Source organism: Cynara cardunculus (genome assembly GCF_001531365.2).
Source record: "Cynara cardunculus var. scolymus isolate 2C chromosome LG 8, CcrdV1, whole genome shotgun sequence".
Classification (NCBI taxonomy): domain Eukaryota; kingdom Viridiplantae; phylum Streptophyta; class Magnoliopsida; order Asterales; family Asteraceae; genus Cynara; species Cynara cardunculus.
This window is the reverse complement of record NC_037535.1, coordinates 521,680-538,704: the sequence shown is the minus strand read 5'-3', so window position 1 is coordinate 538,704 and position 17,025 is coordinate 521,680. Positions and strand designations below refer to the sequence as shown.

The 17,025-nt window shown below is 34.7% G+C and overlaps 2 protein-coding genes and 1 pseudogene across 2 annotated transcripts; all 3 read right to left on the bottom strand.

The window, feature by feature from the left end:
• Positions 1–46: 46 nt before the first annotated feature.
• LOC112516757 (pectinesterase-like) lies at positions 47–1,940 on the bottom strand. The gene is made up of 2 exons (XM_025123972.1): positions 899–1,940; positions 47–777 (listed from the first exon to the last, which is right to left on the bottom strand). Exons 1-2 carry the CDS (start codon positions 1,938–1,940, stop codon positions 47–49), a joined length of 1,773 nt encoding a protein of 590 aa, XP_024979740.1.
• A 1,354-nt stretch (positions 1,941–3,294) lies between these two features.
• On the bottom strand, positions 3,295–7,339 carry LOC112516432 (sucrose synthase). The gene is made up of 13 exons (XM_025123471.1): positions 7,219–7,339; positions 6,933–7,053; positions 6,741–6,867; positions 6,466–6,617; positions 6,197–6,389; positions 5,667–6,098; positions 5,408–5,581; positions 5,193–5,309; positions 4,948–5,114; positions 4,613–4,837; positions 3,928–4,491; positions 3,690–3,828; positions 3,295–3,578 (listed from the first exon to the last, which is right to left on the bottom strand). The coding sequence occupies exons 2-13, from the start codon at positions 7,028–7,030 to the stop codon at positions 3,540–3,542; spliced, it is 2,427 nt and encodes an 808-aa protein (XP_024979239.1). The 5' UTR covers positions 7,031–7,053; positions 7,219–7,339; the 3' UTR covers positions 3,295–3,539.
• A 5,769-nt stretch (positions 7,340–13,108) lies between these two features.
• On the bottom strand, positions 13,109–13,240 carry LOC112517516 (annotated as a pseudogene).
• Positions 13,241–17,025: the final 3,785 nt, after the last annotated feature.

Sequence of the window (17,025 nt, the reverse complement as noted above, 5' to 3'; positions counted from 1 at the left end):
ACCAACCATATGCATATGCTTTGAAGCAAAAAGGGAGGTTTATTGGTCAATAAACCTGTGCACTGCCTCTTTTACAATCTTTTGCATAAAGACCGCTACAGAGGGGCAAGTCTGTGGACTTTAGCCATTCATTGGCCCCATGTAAAAACGACTGTATCGTGAATTTCTCTACATCTCTACTAGAATTATTGTGATACCCGGCCCATTGCACCCGCTTTCTGGTATCTGCACCAGGCCCAAAGTTCATATATTCAATGTACTCAACGGTATCCAGGTTGCTGTATTTATTCCATGCGCACCAACCTTGGGGGTCTATAATGTCCCCTAGATAGCTCCTCATGACGATGGTCCTGGAATAATTCCTCCATGGTCTTCCCAGAAATGTGGAGAAATTTGCCCTTTCAGTAATTGAAAAGTCTGGTGCAGCCATTATGGTGCAATCTTGTAGTGATATGCCTGTGTTCTGGTTCGGGTCTAATCTCCCCTGTGCCGTGATGACATTTTTCTGACCCAGGATTGGTTTGCGAACAAGGATTAGACATCGTTCAAAAATAGCAGCTGCATTGCCGAAGATGAAATCAACGGTGCCGTGGATTGCACATTCGCGATATAGCTGGCTAAGAGAGTGAGCATAGAGAGTATCCTGATGAGAGATGAATTGGCAATGATAGAATGCAGCATCTGATGTGACCCTTAGAGCTACTGCTTGATGCTTCTCTGGGCCTGAGGTGTTCATGATGGTCAAGTCCCTTGCCAAAAAATTATTCCCAACAACAGCTGCACAAAATCATCATGCACCATATATTACTTTACTTCAGATATATACACACACACACACACACACATATAATAATAATAATTCTAAAAAGATTGTGTGTATATATATATATATATATACTTAGTGTTGCCGAGGTGAAGGTGGTATAGCCATCCACAAAGTTTTTGGAACCTGTGATGATTGTTGAGTTCATCCCTTCTCCAACCAGCATGATGTTAACCTTCTGTCTTGAAATCACCAGATTCTCATTGTATATCCCAGCTTTGATTTGAATCACATATCGTCCGGCACTTCGGTTGGGGGCCATCATAATTGCGGCACCGATGGTCGTGAAATTCCCACTGCCATCCATGGCAACAACGACAGTGGGTGGGAGCATTTTGGGTGGTGTCTGCATAAGTCTCCGATCAGCAGCGGTCATCCAAGATGGAACATGATCATGGTAAAGGCCTTTGGACAGAAGACGTGAATTTTTGAAGGTGGGACCCATAGTTTCCAGGTAGTTGACGATGGCTAAGCAGTTGCTGATCATGCGCATGATGGGTGTGAGAGATTTCTGGAAGTTGCGACCGAGGCGTGTCTGGGCGTTATCTTGGAGTTTCAAGTCGGAAAAGCCTTCAATGCAGGTGTTTTCGTTGGTCATGGCGGCACTGAGAAGGGTCTTGATGGTGGCAGAAGGCGGTGGATCGTTATAAGGAGGGTATAAGGGTTTGAGGGATTCTTGGAGTTCATAGAGGGTCTGATCGAGCAATTCGATGCAGTTGTCGACCCAGTCGTTTTCTTGAACCTTGAAAGTGAGGGTGGCCACTTTAGAGCGGAATTTGGTGACACGGTGGATGGTTTTTTGGATGGCGAATTGAAGGAGATGGAGGAGTCTTGTTTGGTTGTTGTGATGGTGGAGGTTAGTAGGGATGGAGGAGAGGGTGTGAAAACAGAGAGAAGGGTAGAGGGTATTGGTGCAGGTGTTTTTGATGAAGGAATGTGGTGGCGGAGGAGGGCGGACGATGAAGGGCGATGGTGGTGGTGGTGAAGAATGGGGGGGTTGATGGGAGAATAACAAGGAAGAGAGGAGGAGAAGCAATGCTACTGGGATGAATGTCGTGAGAACAAGTGAGGAAGAAGAAGGTCTTGGTGACTTCTTGATGGTGAAGGAGGACTCCATTATTGTTTGCTGATGATAATCAAGTCGCCTTCTTTCTTCCCTGAAATGCAAGACGCCGATTACTTGTTTGTTTTTTATTTACAGTTTAGACGCTTCAAGGTAACATCTATATATATATATTATTCCCATTAACAACTGTCCCTAAATCATTCCCATTTTAACTTGATTAAACTTGATCAAAACACTGGCAGTCAATTAGTAAACTTTAGTTTTTTGGGCTTCTTCCTTAAGATTATCAATTCAAGTCCCCATAAGACCACTCCTTCAAAGAGATCAGTTAAACCCACGATTAGCAAAAGAAAACTTGATCAAAAAATCTCTCTCTCTCTCCCTCTCTCTCTCTCTATATATATATATGGCTAGGTTCCGATCAGAAGAAGAGTTAAAGTGAGAACGGTGTAAAAAGGTTCTTCATTCTTTGATGCACATTAGGATAATATGTATTAAGATGAGATGCACCGGATCAATCACGTTTTGATGTATAATATGATGAGATGCATCAAGATGAGATGTGCTGGATCAATCCCCATATCAAGCACGATTGATGAGGGAGTTTGAGATTAGAGATGATCAAAGGTTCAGATATACTTCTCACAAGATCATTTGCATATATATATATATATAGAGAGAGAGAGAGAGAGAGAAATAAAGGGATTTAAAAGAAAACTCTAAAAACATGTAAAGTTAGCTATGGAAAAGTATGACGACTCTTGTTGTATACAAACCATTGAATTAAAATTGATTGATGGTTGATGTGATTCTCCATTTCTATAAAGTTATGCTTTGAACCCACCTTATATATATATATATATATATATATATATATATATATATATATATATACAAGAGAAGATAAAAGTAGACACATCAAGTGACAGTTAAGGGTTATTTTGGGCGACTAAGAACATTTGATAGCAAAATTCAAGTATTTTATGAATGGGGTTGTGTCATAGTATTAGCCTATATAAGGCTCGGATGAGATTTTATGCGCCAAATTTGTATGTATTTTAGTAATTGATAAGCAAGTCCCCTTCATCTGAATATCCCCTTCTTTTCCTACTTGTTTGGTTTAAAAGTAACACCATTTATTTAGTAATATTACAATTGCCTCCATAACACATTGAAAAGTTACAAAACACAAAACAACTTGCAACCTCCTTTTAAATCATTTGGATGTATATCACTGGACTTGACAAAATTGTAAATGTGTTTGCATGAAACAGAATATGATAATGACATAGCACATACATATATATATATATATATATATATATACATACATATATATATATATAGATAGAGAGATGCATATATAGATATATATATATATATAGAGAGAGAGAGAGAGAGAGAGTAACAGAAAAAAGAGATTACTGATAATAATTGATTATAAATTCCAATTTGGAGAGGATGCAAGGCAGAAGTCAATCACACAAATGGAATAGGAATTGGAATTGGAATTGGAATGAACACATACACATTACACACACAACACAAGCAAAAAAGCCTTTCAAAATCCTCTCTTCACTTCGCTTGCACTTGCACTTTTATTATTACTATATGCCTAGCAGACCACAGCTCCATCACCATTGCCATTGCTCACTTGCTCTCATCAACAGCCAATGGAACAGATTCAGCCTGCACCCACACCATTAATTAATTAATTAACACATACATACATATTCATTATGCACCCTTCATCCTGTAATCAAAGGAAGATGGTGAAAATTCCATTTCCATGCAACTTACCAATTTGCGGTACTTGAGACCATAAAACATTTCAAGATAACGACGGATCTCAAGCCTATCGAGCTTTGACACATGCTTCCAGAATCCATAAACTCCAGCAAGTGTCAACAACCTTTCTGAGTAGATCTGCCATGTGTATCTGCAATTGCAATTGCAATTCAACAACAATATCAGCTTCATTCTTCACTTCCTTACCATTATTAACATCTTTATTATAAGCTTAAATAATTATACTTACTTCTCCTGGATACGCTGCAGCCCACCCTTGGAAATCGCTTCCCAATGAGAAGGCTCTTCTTTGCACTTGTCAAAGAAGTTAACAAGCAGCTCAGTCACCTGGTCTCCATGATATGGATCAATGTGGAACCCAGATTTTCCATGAACAATGATCTCAGCAGGGCCCCCATGAAGGGTTGCAAATGTGGGTAACCCACAGGTCATGGCCTCAACCACCGTCAACCCAAATGCCTCGTAAAATGCAGGCTGAATAAAGGCTCCCCTCGTGTCTGCAATCACACGGTACAACTCCCCATTCCTCATTCTATTCATCTGTGAAGATATCCATCTAAACTGTCCATTCAGCTTGTAGTCCTCAATCAGCTGATACATCTTCTTCATCTGGGCTTGCTCTTCAAGATCTTTTGATTCCTTCCTTCTGTCACCACCCACCACAACAAGGTTCACCAATTCACGAAGACGCTCATTCTTGGCATACCACTCCACCAATCCTGTTAAGTTCTTCACATTGTCCAATCTTGCCATTGTGAATAGTATGGGCTTATTCTTGTCTTTCAGCACACATCTGTCACATTCATTTAAATAAATACTTGAGATCATTTGTATCTGATCACCATATAGACATAATACATAATTGTATAAATTTTCAATACAAACTGAAAGCAGCAGCTGAGAATTATCCTTACAGGTGTTCTTCGTTCTCAACAGAACTGAAGAGGAGTTCTTCAATTTCTGGGTGGAGTGCAGTCAGCCTCCTTTCTTTCTCAGTATAAGAGTAGTAGATCCCCATATCAGCACCAGGTGAAACAATATTGAACTTGGGGTCAAAGACATCTATTCCATGGACGACCCTGTACAGTCCAGGCATTGTGAAAGCTGTATGACTCTCATACTGTCCCACTGTATCTTTGCTGCAGATAACAACATCAACAAAGGCTTTGTAAGAATATACTCAACACCAAATTCTATGTAAATATATATAAGCAATAAGAACTAAGAAATGTATGTATGTATGTAATACCTTCCAGCAATCTCTTGGAAAGTACTTGTGATGATGAAATCAGTATGATTCATGGCAATAAGATCAGCTGTAAACTGAGAAGAGAAATGATACTTCTCCTCAAAGTTCTTCCAGTAGATATCAGAATCCGGGTACTTGGTCTTTTCCAGGGCATGAGCAATGGTACACTGCAGGCAGGCAGGGTAGTTTAGTCAATCAAAATCCAGTTGTGATGTGAGTTTCAAAAGGAGATCACAAACACATACCTGAGTGACACCTAGCTTGTGAGCCAACAAAGAGGCAACCAGGTTGCCCTCACTATAGTTTCCAATGATCAAATCTGGTTTTGCTTGCAACTCTGCTGTAACTTCTTTGGCCACATCCTAATGCAATACAACAAGATATATAGATGAGTAAGTAAATAAGAAACATCCATATAATATTGACGACAGAAAGCTTGGAGCTTGAGTGTACTAATTACCTCGGTGAAAGTCTCGATGTATGGCCACACGTCAAAACGAGAGATCCATTTGCGAAGAATTCCCTTTTCATTTCTAAAGGGAACCCGCAGAATGTGAGAGTTCTCTGCTCCAAATACTTTCTCAAGACGCTGCCCACAGGTGGTTCCAACAGCATCAGGGAGGAGTCTTGTCACCTGTATGTATACATTCATTTCAATCTTAATAAATACATTACATTCTTATAAGGAAATAGATATATAACTTTTCTGAAAGACTTACAATGAGAATACGAGGAACAATATCAAGTCCTTGCTCCTTTATCCTCTTGCGCATCTCACGCTCGAGAGCAGGAACTTGATCCAGAATGTAAACAACCTGACCACCCGTATCTGGATATCCCAAAACGTTTTCTTGAGCAAAGTAACCATGTGGAGAAAGAATAACCACATTGAAAACCATAGGAATTCTTCCAAGGAATTTCTCGAGAGTACAAGCATCCGGAGCCTCCAGAAGGTCCAGTAGCATATGGATCATCTCCATAACACCCTCTGCTTTATCACCCCAACCTCTCTCTAACCCGATCTCTTGAAACTTGTGTTCAAATTCAGAGTATGGAGTAGTCGCATCCAGTGTGGAAAGGTACTCTAATGCCTTCCTTAAAACAGATTGGAGAGCATTCAAGTTCTGGATTCTATCATTTAGCATCATTGTCTGCAGATCATACATACATGTCGATTGGATTGGATTGATACAATAGTCAAGGAAAAAATAGATAGATAGATAGATAGATAGATAGATGATTGTAGTACCTTGCCCTTGCAGTGGTGGGTACGGAGGAAATCCAGGAGAGGGTGCATGCTATCCTTGTCATGAAACATTTTAGCAGACAGATGCCTGTTAAGGAACTCAACCCCATTTCCGATAGATTTAGTGAGGGTTGGGCGGGGGAAAGACGCCGTGAAAGGTTCAAAGTCCAACTCCAGTACAAAGTTGCCGTTGGACCTGCCATCAATTCGATCAAACACATAAAAGTTTCCGTTTGCAAGAGGAATCGAAATCAGTAATAACCTATACTTACGTTCCATCAACGAGTTCTTCTTTGAAGTGAAGATATTCAGGAACACTTAATTCCTCAACCACAAGTGCATTGACATTGACTCTTATATATTCCCAAACACCAGGTCTCAGACGAATCGCAAGAGCAACCCATGGAGGCAGCACTATTGCTTCCTATTTATTTATATGTATCACACGAAATCAGCATAATCATGATCAGGTGTGTGTTTATTAGATCCCATGGGGAAAAAAGAAAAGAAAAAAGAAAAAAGAAAAAAAAAAAAGAGTAAAGTGAACCTGTGTGCATTTGAGAACTTCATGAAAGGCACCATCATGGAGTTTGCTTTGATCTTCCTTGCAGATTGCATCAAACTCAGACAAGAGTTGGTGAGGCTTCAGTATTCCTTTTCCATGGCTTTCAATCCTTTAAGAAAGAAGATTGTGAAAAGGTGTAATGAAGAAAAAACAATAAAGAGCGGGATGAGATACCTTGAAAGAACCATGAGGATCTCATTACGATGAGTTGCGAGAGTAGAATCGAGGCGCTCACGAAGACTGTGAACACGAGTGAGGACACGGTCCGCCATGATCGGAACTTAAGAATCTTCAACTGCAAGAGAAGAAAATTATGAAATTGGGTTTGCAGAGACGATGAATAGCAGCAAGTCAAAGAAGAGGGGCATCAGCCTCCACCTAATTCACATTAAGAAAGAAAACTAAGGATGAACAAGTTGAAAGGTAAAAGAGAGAGAGAGAGAGAGAGATGGCATCATACCCTTTTTTTTTCTTAGTTTCTGGTCAACAAGAAACAAAAATAGAAAAGAAGAACGGAGATGTTACGCAAAGATGGAAGAAAGCATATACGAGATATGAGATGAGATGAGATGAGAAGAGCAGAGCAGGAAGGGTGGATTATATAGGCAAAGCAGAGAAAGTGGAAGACACGCATCACCACCTCCACCTCCACCTCCATTGCCCTTCCCTTCCCTTCCCTTCTATTATTGTATTATTTTATTATAATATAATATTTACGTACCACTTCGCTTTTTCTTCCATTTTTCATTAAATCTTTTATTAAATAAATAAAAATACCCAACCTTTTCTGATTTATTAAAAGGATGGATGGCTTTTCACTTGATATACATACAATCTTAGATGCTCGTTGTTGTGTTGTGTTTACTTGTTTTCAATAACTTTCTTTGGTTTGGTTTGGTTTGGTTTGGTTTGGTTTTCTTTTTTAAAAATATATATGTAAACTATTTTTTGATTATTATTAAATCAAGCATTCAAAAGTCAAGCAATGGGTTTGGGGTTGTTTTCTTTCTTAATTCCTAGTTGTTTTTTTAATCGTCAAGCCTAAGGCTTATGTTTTCTTTTCTTTTTAGTAAGTGAAAACAGGCACATAGTTTATCGTTAATTAAAATATAATAGAATTGTACAAATACCCTCAAACCTCAAGCCTATGGCATGTTGTTTAGGTATCCTGGGTTAATAAACAACCACAACGATTCATTATTAAATACATACATACATAAAAGGAGCCACCCTCCCTCCTTATTTCTTTTATGCACCAAATCATCCTCTATAATATTATCACACTTCAATTGTTATTTTAATTTAAGACTTTAATATCATGTCATTCTTTTTCAACATTAATTATATCATCAAAACATTTTATAATATTTTGTTTATCGCTTTTAAACATTTTTATTTATTACAATGATAAAACAAATCAATCTTTCTTTTTTAATTTAATTTAATTTTTTCATACTCCAATTTAAAAATAAAACTTATCCTCCATTTACAAAAAATTTGTTGACCCAAACAAAAATCTTTATTTTAAATACCCTCTGTCTATTCTAATACTACTTCATTTCATTGAATAAGATAAGGGCCAAGGACTACATTCAAATAAATTAAGAGTCTTTGCTCCATTATTTATCCATGTTTTTTGGTTTTCGTCCTTCTAATTCTCTCAACTACATTTTTGGTACAAATTTTGTGTTTTAAATAAGTCCCTCTACTTAACACCGTTAGAGGAGGCTCCGTTAAGTATATCATGTACCTCACGTGAGGGACAATTTGGTCGTTTTACCTCTATCTCTTCATTTTGTTTTAAAAGACAAACAATAAATCAATATTATTTATTTTCTTTACAATGTTAAATTATAATCAGTGAAACTCTTTTTCTTCTTCAACCCACCGACATCTCAACTTTTCGAGTTTGGTTTTCAAGTCTGGTTCAAAAGTCGATCTCGTTTTCGAGTTTGATTTGTATTGAGATATGGTTTTCGCTTTTCACATTCAAGTTTGGATTATGATGTTTGGTTCTTGACTCTAGTTTGAGTTCGGTTCGTAAGGCGACAATATGGTTTCCAAGTCTATTTCAAAGGCAAATCCAAATTCAAGTATGTTGAAACATTTGAATCCTTGAGTACGAATTAGGGTTTTTATTTAGATTTAGGTTTTGAGTTAAGAATGTTCTTGAATATGAATGTGGAAGCCAACAATTTTTGTGTGTATAAATATGATTTTTATGATTGTTTTTGAATGTTTTGTATGAATGTTCTTGTTATTTATTTGTTTTGAATGTTCATACGAGTTTGTTTTTCATGGCCGTACTTGCAGGTGAAGGGTGGTGGTGGTGAGTGGTGGATGGTGGCAGGTGGAGTGTTAGGATAGTTGTGGGTGGGTGATGGTGGTGTGGATGAATGTTTTTGGAGGTGGAGGTGAGGATGAAGATGGATAAAAAGACCAAATTCCTCCTCGTATGAAGCATGAATGGACCTATAGTGATGCATACAGTGTCACCGTATTATTCCTCTGTCAAAAAGTAAAAAAATATATATATATTCGTAAAAGATGCAACCGTATTAATTTGTTGTGTGTTACCATATGTATTTTGAAACTACAATGAAAATAAGTTTTTTTTTGGTAAAGTTGATTTGCAAGACTCTTATTCCACCCTAGATCCGAGTTTGAATTTTATTAGTGTTATTTTCTTAGTGAAATGATGTAATCGTTTCAAAAAAAATTATCTGTATTTTTTTCTTATAGTGAAATGATGCCACCATTTGAAAAAATATATGGATCTGTCCCTGGTGTGAGGGGCACATTGTGCACTTAATGGAGCCTTGTTTAATGGGGGATGTATTTGTGCTTGATAACATGAAATTTGGACCAAGAATGTAGTTTACAAATTGGAGGGAGGAAAATGGAAAAGCAATCATAGAGGAAGGATAAAAATGTAATTAGGTGAGAGTGTATTTGTTTTGTTTCTCCGTATATTTGTTTACAAGTGTAGGACGAATGAAGGGGAAGACGGAGGTGGAATTGAAAAGTCCGAGTATGCAAAGGGAAAGGAGCCCACCTATTACTATTACTATTACAATTTCAATTTCAATTTCAATTTCAATTACAATTTCTAGAAGAAAAACCATGTGCGCCCGGTGACTCTCTCTCATCATGTACATATATATATATATATATGTACTCATCCAAAACCATGAGCGGTATTTTCTATCCGGTTTGCATGAAAACATTTGTGGATGCGGGAACACGACGCATTTTGCTCCTGCACCCAACCATATGTATACATACATACATACAAGTCGACTAAAAATTAAATTAATTAATGTAAATAAAAAAAAATTAAATAAAAACTTTCTTCTAATTAACCAACCAAGTCCTCCTCTCATCTCATGGTTAATTTCAGCTTATTTTTCAAATTAAAGATATGGTGTTATTTAATCTGTCTGTCTATGTCACTTTAAAACAACCCATTTCTTATTCTTAAATCCATTAAACAATTAATATTTGGACCTTGAGTTTGTTGTTAATAATACAAATATATAAGGCAAGCAACTATTAATTTTATGCCAAATGCATATGTACTAATGAAATGTTATGATCGTAAATGCCAAAAGTATTCTTAGACAACATAGTTATTGGCTTCAAAATATTTTAGTTTTTATCTATCATCATTTCCATTTAACCTAAATACTCTTAGTGTTGATTCAATGTTTGAGTAATTTTACTCGACTAAATTATAGATCAACCAAGACATAATTAAAGATTATTTAAGCCTCGATACCAGGACGTCTAACTGTAACACCCTAAAACTTTATGATTCGTAAAATAAATAAATGTTAAGGGTTAAATTTTAAAGAGTAAACGACATACGGGATAAAAGTGTCAATACTCGAAAAATATGATTTTATTGCAATAAATAAAATCAATATAAAAAGGAAATGAAACATTTTGTATTTAATTGATTTGGTATGAAAATGCAGAAAGAAAAACAAAAGGGACTAGTTCTACCAAAAGTAGAAAACTAATTTGGAAATGATTGAAATTTGGGAAATCATTCCCCAAATTCACGTTTTTCCTATTCTAGAGACCATTTGACGATCTATAAATTGGAGTTTTTCGGCTGAAACTTTGTGGAGACGTTCCTAAGGGTGTAAGGGGGTAAACGTCTTTGGAATTTCGAGATTTCATCAAGAAACGAGAGAGATATCGAGTTTGAAGCGGCATAGGGTCATTCCACACAAAAACGACGATTGAAGGTAAAATACTCAACCAAAATTGATGTATGATATATGGTTGGTTTCATTTTTTAATTATCTTTCTGTTGGTACAAGTCTCGTGGGCTATGGTGGCTTGTACGTCGAGCGGTTTAGGCTAGAAGCTGCTGTGGCGACGGCTCGACAAGATTCGGGTACAAAAACTCAAAATACGAGTTTAATATTGAACCATAGGGGCTGTAAATTTGGATACGATTTGGGATTAATATTGTATATAATTTTTTTTGTTAAAAAGAGATTTGAGGCTCGTTTATTTACTTGGAATAATCGAAATAAACCGGGATGTTTCGATTAAGTTGGTCAAGATTTAGACATCAATTGTAAAAGTTATTAATTAATTGGAGTTTCATATTTAAATTATAAGAAATAATTTAAGAACTTATTTCGGGAGTTGTGACTAGATAATTGTGGGATCGGACGTTTTTATAACGAGAATCGTATATAATTAAATGTTGGATTTAATACGTCGTAATTTATTTTGGATGTGAAAAGAATTCTAATGGGGAGGGGGTATATGGCGACGAGGTATGCTTGGGGTTGACCCGTTGACCATTCTTACCCCAAAGCTGACCTATTTGATTTTCGGGTTGACTTTTTGGGGAGATGTCAATACTCTAATTATTGAAATATAATTACATGTTATAGGATATTACTCAGGGACGAGGTTTAGCCAAACAGAGCCATTCAGGTGAGTGTTCATGAGACTTTAACTGGAATGTATGCTTATGTACAAATTATTTGAGCATTAAGATATTTTTTTATGTACATGTTTATAGGTTTATTACATGTATATGAATTATTATTGTGGGTTGCATGCTATTTGTTTACATGTTTTCTTTTAAAAACATCAATTAGCATGTTATAAAAGAATTTATATTTTTGTCGGGTATGGGAAGGGGTCAAAAGTCATAAGGGATGACACATCCTAGGGAGGGGTAACCGGACAAGGGATAGCCGTGTAACCCGGGGAAGTACCGATGACGGTAAGACCTTAACCCGACGGGAAATTAAGAGATCTCATTATTATTTCAAAAGGGTTTGAAACAAATGTGCATGTTATTTTATTTGGGGTATTGTTTGTTTTATGCATGATGAGGTGTGTATGATTGTGCACAAAAACCATGAACTCACCGAGCTTTATAAAGCTGACTATTAGTATGCATCTCAGGTGCAAGAGGTTCAAGGGTGGACAAGAACAAGGTTCTCTCCTAGATAATTATATTATTATATTTCAGATGTTTAGGTTTATGCTTAAACTCATTTTGTAATGTAACCCGATATGGGACGTGTTAGCGTTGAGCTATTAATTTTAATTGAATTTGTAAGACTTCCGCTGTAATAGGGCTTTATTAGCCAGTATATTTTGAGGTTATTTATTGTTATTTAATGAGAATGACGTGACACAACTCATGGTGAAAATGAGGGTGTTACACCAACCATCTCAATAAAGTACCAGTATTGTCTACATCGCATTGTACGATGGTTAATTATATTAGTGGAATCTACACTGATTGGTTGAGAAAGATATCTAATATCTACTCTATAGCAAAGGGGAATGACATAAACTAAGCATATCAACAATTTAAAGCAATACAATAAAAGAATAATTCTACCAATGAGCATGCCTAAGAAATTGAAGAAAACACAAGGAAAAGCTCCAAATCGCCAAGATACTTCTTCATTTGTTTTATGGTGGCAATTTTTACAAGTAATTTATACCCCTCCAACTAGTAACTGCTCGAAAAAGGGATTTTTGCACAAAGTAGATTCGTCCGCAACCGAGGTCGTGCATTACTATTCTCCCGCAATTACACTAAGTCGCATCCCTAATTGGCTTGCTCGCATGTTCTGTCACCATGGGATTCAAGTGACTTACATTGGTGCAGCTGCAACCTAAAATCGAGTGGATAATTGCGTGCCTAATCTAGAGAATGGGGAGACCTTAGGCGCAACCAAGGTTGCAACCTAGCTCGTGTTTGCCTCTAGCTTGCCTGCTTTCTATGCGTAAGTTGTTATAAATGAGGGAAACGTAAAATAAACTCAATAGGAACCTTTTTGGGATCAAATCATTACAAAATGTAAGGGTATTTGCCCAATAATATGTCAAAATAGGTGCTTATCATTAAGTGAACCAATCATCCACGTATTAGATATCAAACTAATAAGAATAGATATTACATTTGATCTTAACCAAAAGGCTGATAAAAATATGATGTTTTATTGTTGGCCTCTCTTTTTGTACCACATCCCTCTTACCTATGTCATCCAATGTGGATGCGAACCATAAACTAAGAAAAAAATGGCAATTTTTTTTCGTACCTACATCCATATTGCCTCATTCATTCCTCATTCAATGTGAGATGCAAACCATAGAGTGAGAGAATAAGAAAATAAGATTTTTAAAGTTTAGGAGTTGACACCTCATGTTCCTTGGTTGCTCTTTCTTATATATAGATATAAAGATATATGTATGTATATGTATATATATATATATATACGTATGTATATAACCGCAAAAAGATGCAAAAGTGAGGAACACCTTGGTAACCTTTCATCTGAACGAAATACACATGTGCATACTGGTAATTTTAAGCAATTTGTCTGGTATGCACATGTGCATAACATGCACACGTACATAAAAACCAATAAACAACTTCGATCACCAATATGCACATGTACATACAATCCAGATGAACGGTTATCAGGGTGTTCCTCAATTTTTTATTTTCTTGAGGTTTTCCTCTGAACCTCTCTATATTTACACACACACACATAGGCATCAGTTCAAATAAGAATGTTAAATATCATAATAAAGTAAGAAATTAAGGTTCATATACATATGTGAATCATTGAAAAAAAAACCCGGAAAAAAATATAGTTGAAGATACATTATCTTCTCACGGTATTTAACTTTTTTTATTTAAATCTCTCACTATATATGTATATATAGGGAGTTCCAATTACAAATCATATAATTGTTACAAATCTTATATTAGGAAACAATTGAGATTTTTATAAAAGATGATCATTTTTTTCATTCATTAATTATGATCAAAACATTCTTGGAAGATGAGACAATTGATTTATTATGATCAGTGTTTTAGATTAGGAAACAAATAAAATATTTATAAAACCAAATATTCATCAAGTTAGATGGACGGTTAAGATTGATTTGTATGGTTTATAACATTTATATGATTTGTATTTGAAACTCCTCTCTCTCTCTCTCTCTCTCTCTCTCTATATATATATATATATATATATATATAGGAGCCTTCTTTTGAGAAACCATGAAATTGTGATAATCTTGAGAATTAGTACATTATGTGTTATTTCATATGATTTTTTTCCTTCTAAGACTAGAATTTTAAATATTAATTAATATGTGTTTGTTTCACAATGTGAATATTTTTAGTATGTTTGTGAAACAAAAGTTACATAAAAAACATTCACATTGTGAACCAAATGCATATGAATCAAACACATTACGAAACTAACATATATTCATCAATATATTAAATTATATTCTTAGATATAACACCCTACTTTTTTATACAATATTTTATTCTAAGATCTCACGCTGGTTGGGGAAAGGACAAAAAGTTGCATTGTAAGGGACTAAATACCTCATTTACAAACGTGTTTTAGAACCGTGAATCTAGACGTGTGGACAATATTTGATGCGGTTGACCTATGATATTATATTGGATGAGAAAAATCATATGAAACAATACGTTAAAGTAAAACTCTTGTCCCCTGTCTATGAAAATCGATGAAGTTATTATAATAATTGTGAAAACCTTCCCTAGCTACGCTTACTTATACATGTCTAATTGAAAGTTAAAAACATAAAATTCATTTTAAATTAATTCCGTCAACGACTTTAAAGATGGTTGCTTATCTCCGTCACTTCATTTTTCCCTCCTGAATTTCCAATCTCTCTCCGTATTATGTGTGAACCGGTATGTATTTATGTTGTAATATTCATGGTTGTTCACATCGTAAAAAACTAAATATGTTTGTATGCATCTACATAAACTAACAAATATATATGTATTTATGTTCTAATATGCACAAATGTTTCACACTGTCAAAACATTGAAAGAGGAACTCAGGATGAAACAATTTATGTTTATGTTTTAATATTCATGAATATATCGCACTTTTAAACCTACAAATTATTGATAGAATTATGTTTGTTTAATGTTTAAATAGCAATGATTTTAAATATTATTATTTATTGATACCACGGTAAGGAAGTAAATGAAAAAAATTAGTTATTTCATGTCTTTCATTTACCATTTGCTCTTTTAACACAGATTCTAATTAGTGAAAAAAATAATAATAAGTTAACATAACACACATACATGTATATGATCTAAAAGCTTCGAAAAAGAAAGATATGAGAACTTATATATAAGTTATTGGATCTAAAAAATAGATGGTTTAAATTTAAATGTAACCCACTAACTGTTTCTATAATCGTGTATTTAGTTTTGACAAAATATACAAAGTGTCCCTGTGGAATGGAAACATATGAAAAGTTGAGATGTGCTTTTTTTAGTATTCTCTATGTATAAATAGACGAATAGATATAGAGTGAGTGAGTGTTAATTAAAGCTTCTTAACTATATATATATATATATATATATATATATATATATATATATATATGTTTGGTTCAAATACTAACCAAGATTTTTGTTCTAACTTTGTTAACCAAGCTCAACCAATCATATTCCTATATATATATATATATATATATATATATATATATATATATATATAAAAGAGCATTCAAATAAAAATCTGCCCCATTTGTGTAAATCGTGTAAACCAATCTCATCCATCAATTTTCTTGATCAATGACCAAGATTAGTTTACTTTATTTTAGGAAATTAAAATATATATATATATATATATTAAAATTTTATTTTATTTCAACAGTAAGGGTAAAAATGGTAAACAAAATTTAACATTTGGTAACATCCTTCTCAATATTAATGACACTATTTTCATTTTTTAAAGCAATATATTATTTTTAACTTTAAATCACATCCATCAATAAAACATATAAAAAAATGAATATAACACACCATATTAAATTATATGGAGTGAATCGTTTTAAATTTTGAATTACATTATATGAACGAAATTGGTTTCAAAATTTAATCAACAGACTAATCCACGAATACTGATCATATTTCGTAATTTTCATTATACTGGTAGATGGATCCGTTACACTTAGATAACGAATCGATTACTGACTTCATAAAAGTTTATAATATAACATGAAATTGTTTCACTTATGCAACCATTTCACTTATCATGCTCAATACTGCCATGAACCAGTTTCATTTTCATGAAAACTATTTCATGTACAGTAATTTTCTTATTTCACCACCGATTTGATGGAATCATTCCTTTAGTCCTTACAATCTTGAAGATTCTAGAGCATGTTACAATCTTCAATATTATGTAGCAGATTAAAATTATTTCCCCGTTTCATCATGTACTTCGTTCATGACGAGCGAAATACAAAATGGCTCAACTGCACCATTAATGCAACGGGTTCACCATGAAAATATTTCGGTTCACATAATTTATTTGCAACAAGACCCAGTTTTACGTTCATGAAACCTGGTTCATTTTTCCTTTTCATAATTTATTTTCAAATGCACCGGTTTCATTTTCCTTTTCATCAATAAAATGGATCAACTACACCATCAATGCAACGGTTTCACCATAAAAATGTTTTGGTTCACCTAATTTATTTGCTACATGAACCGGTTTCACGTTCTTGAAACCTGTTTCATTTTCTTTTTCATAATTTTTTTCAAAATGCACCGGTTTCATTTTACTTCTCATAAAAAAAGGATTAACTACACCATCAATACAACGGGTTCACCATAAAAATGTTTCGGTTCACCTAATTTCTTTGCAACATGAACCGGTTTCACGTTCATGAAACTTGTTTCATTTTGTGGATTTTTTTT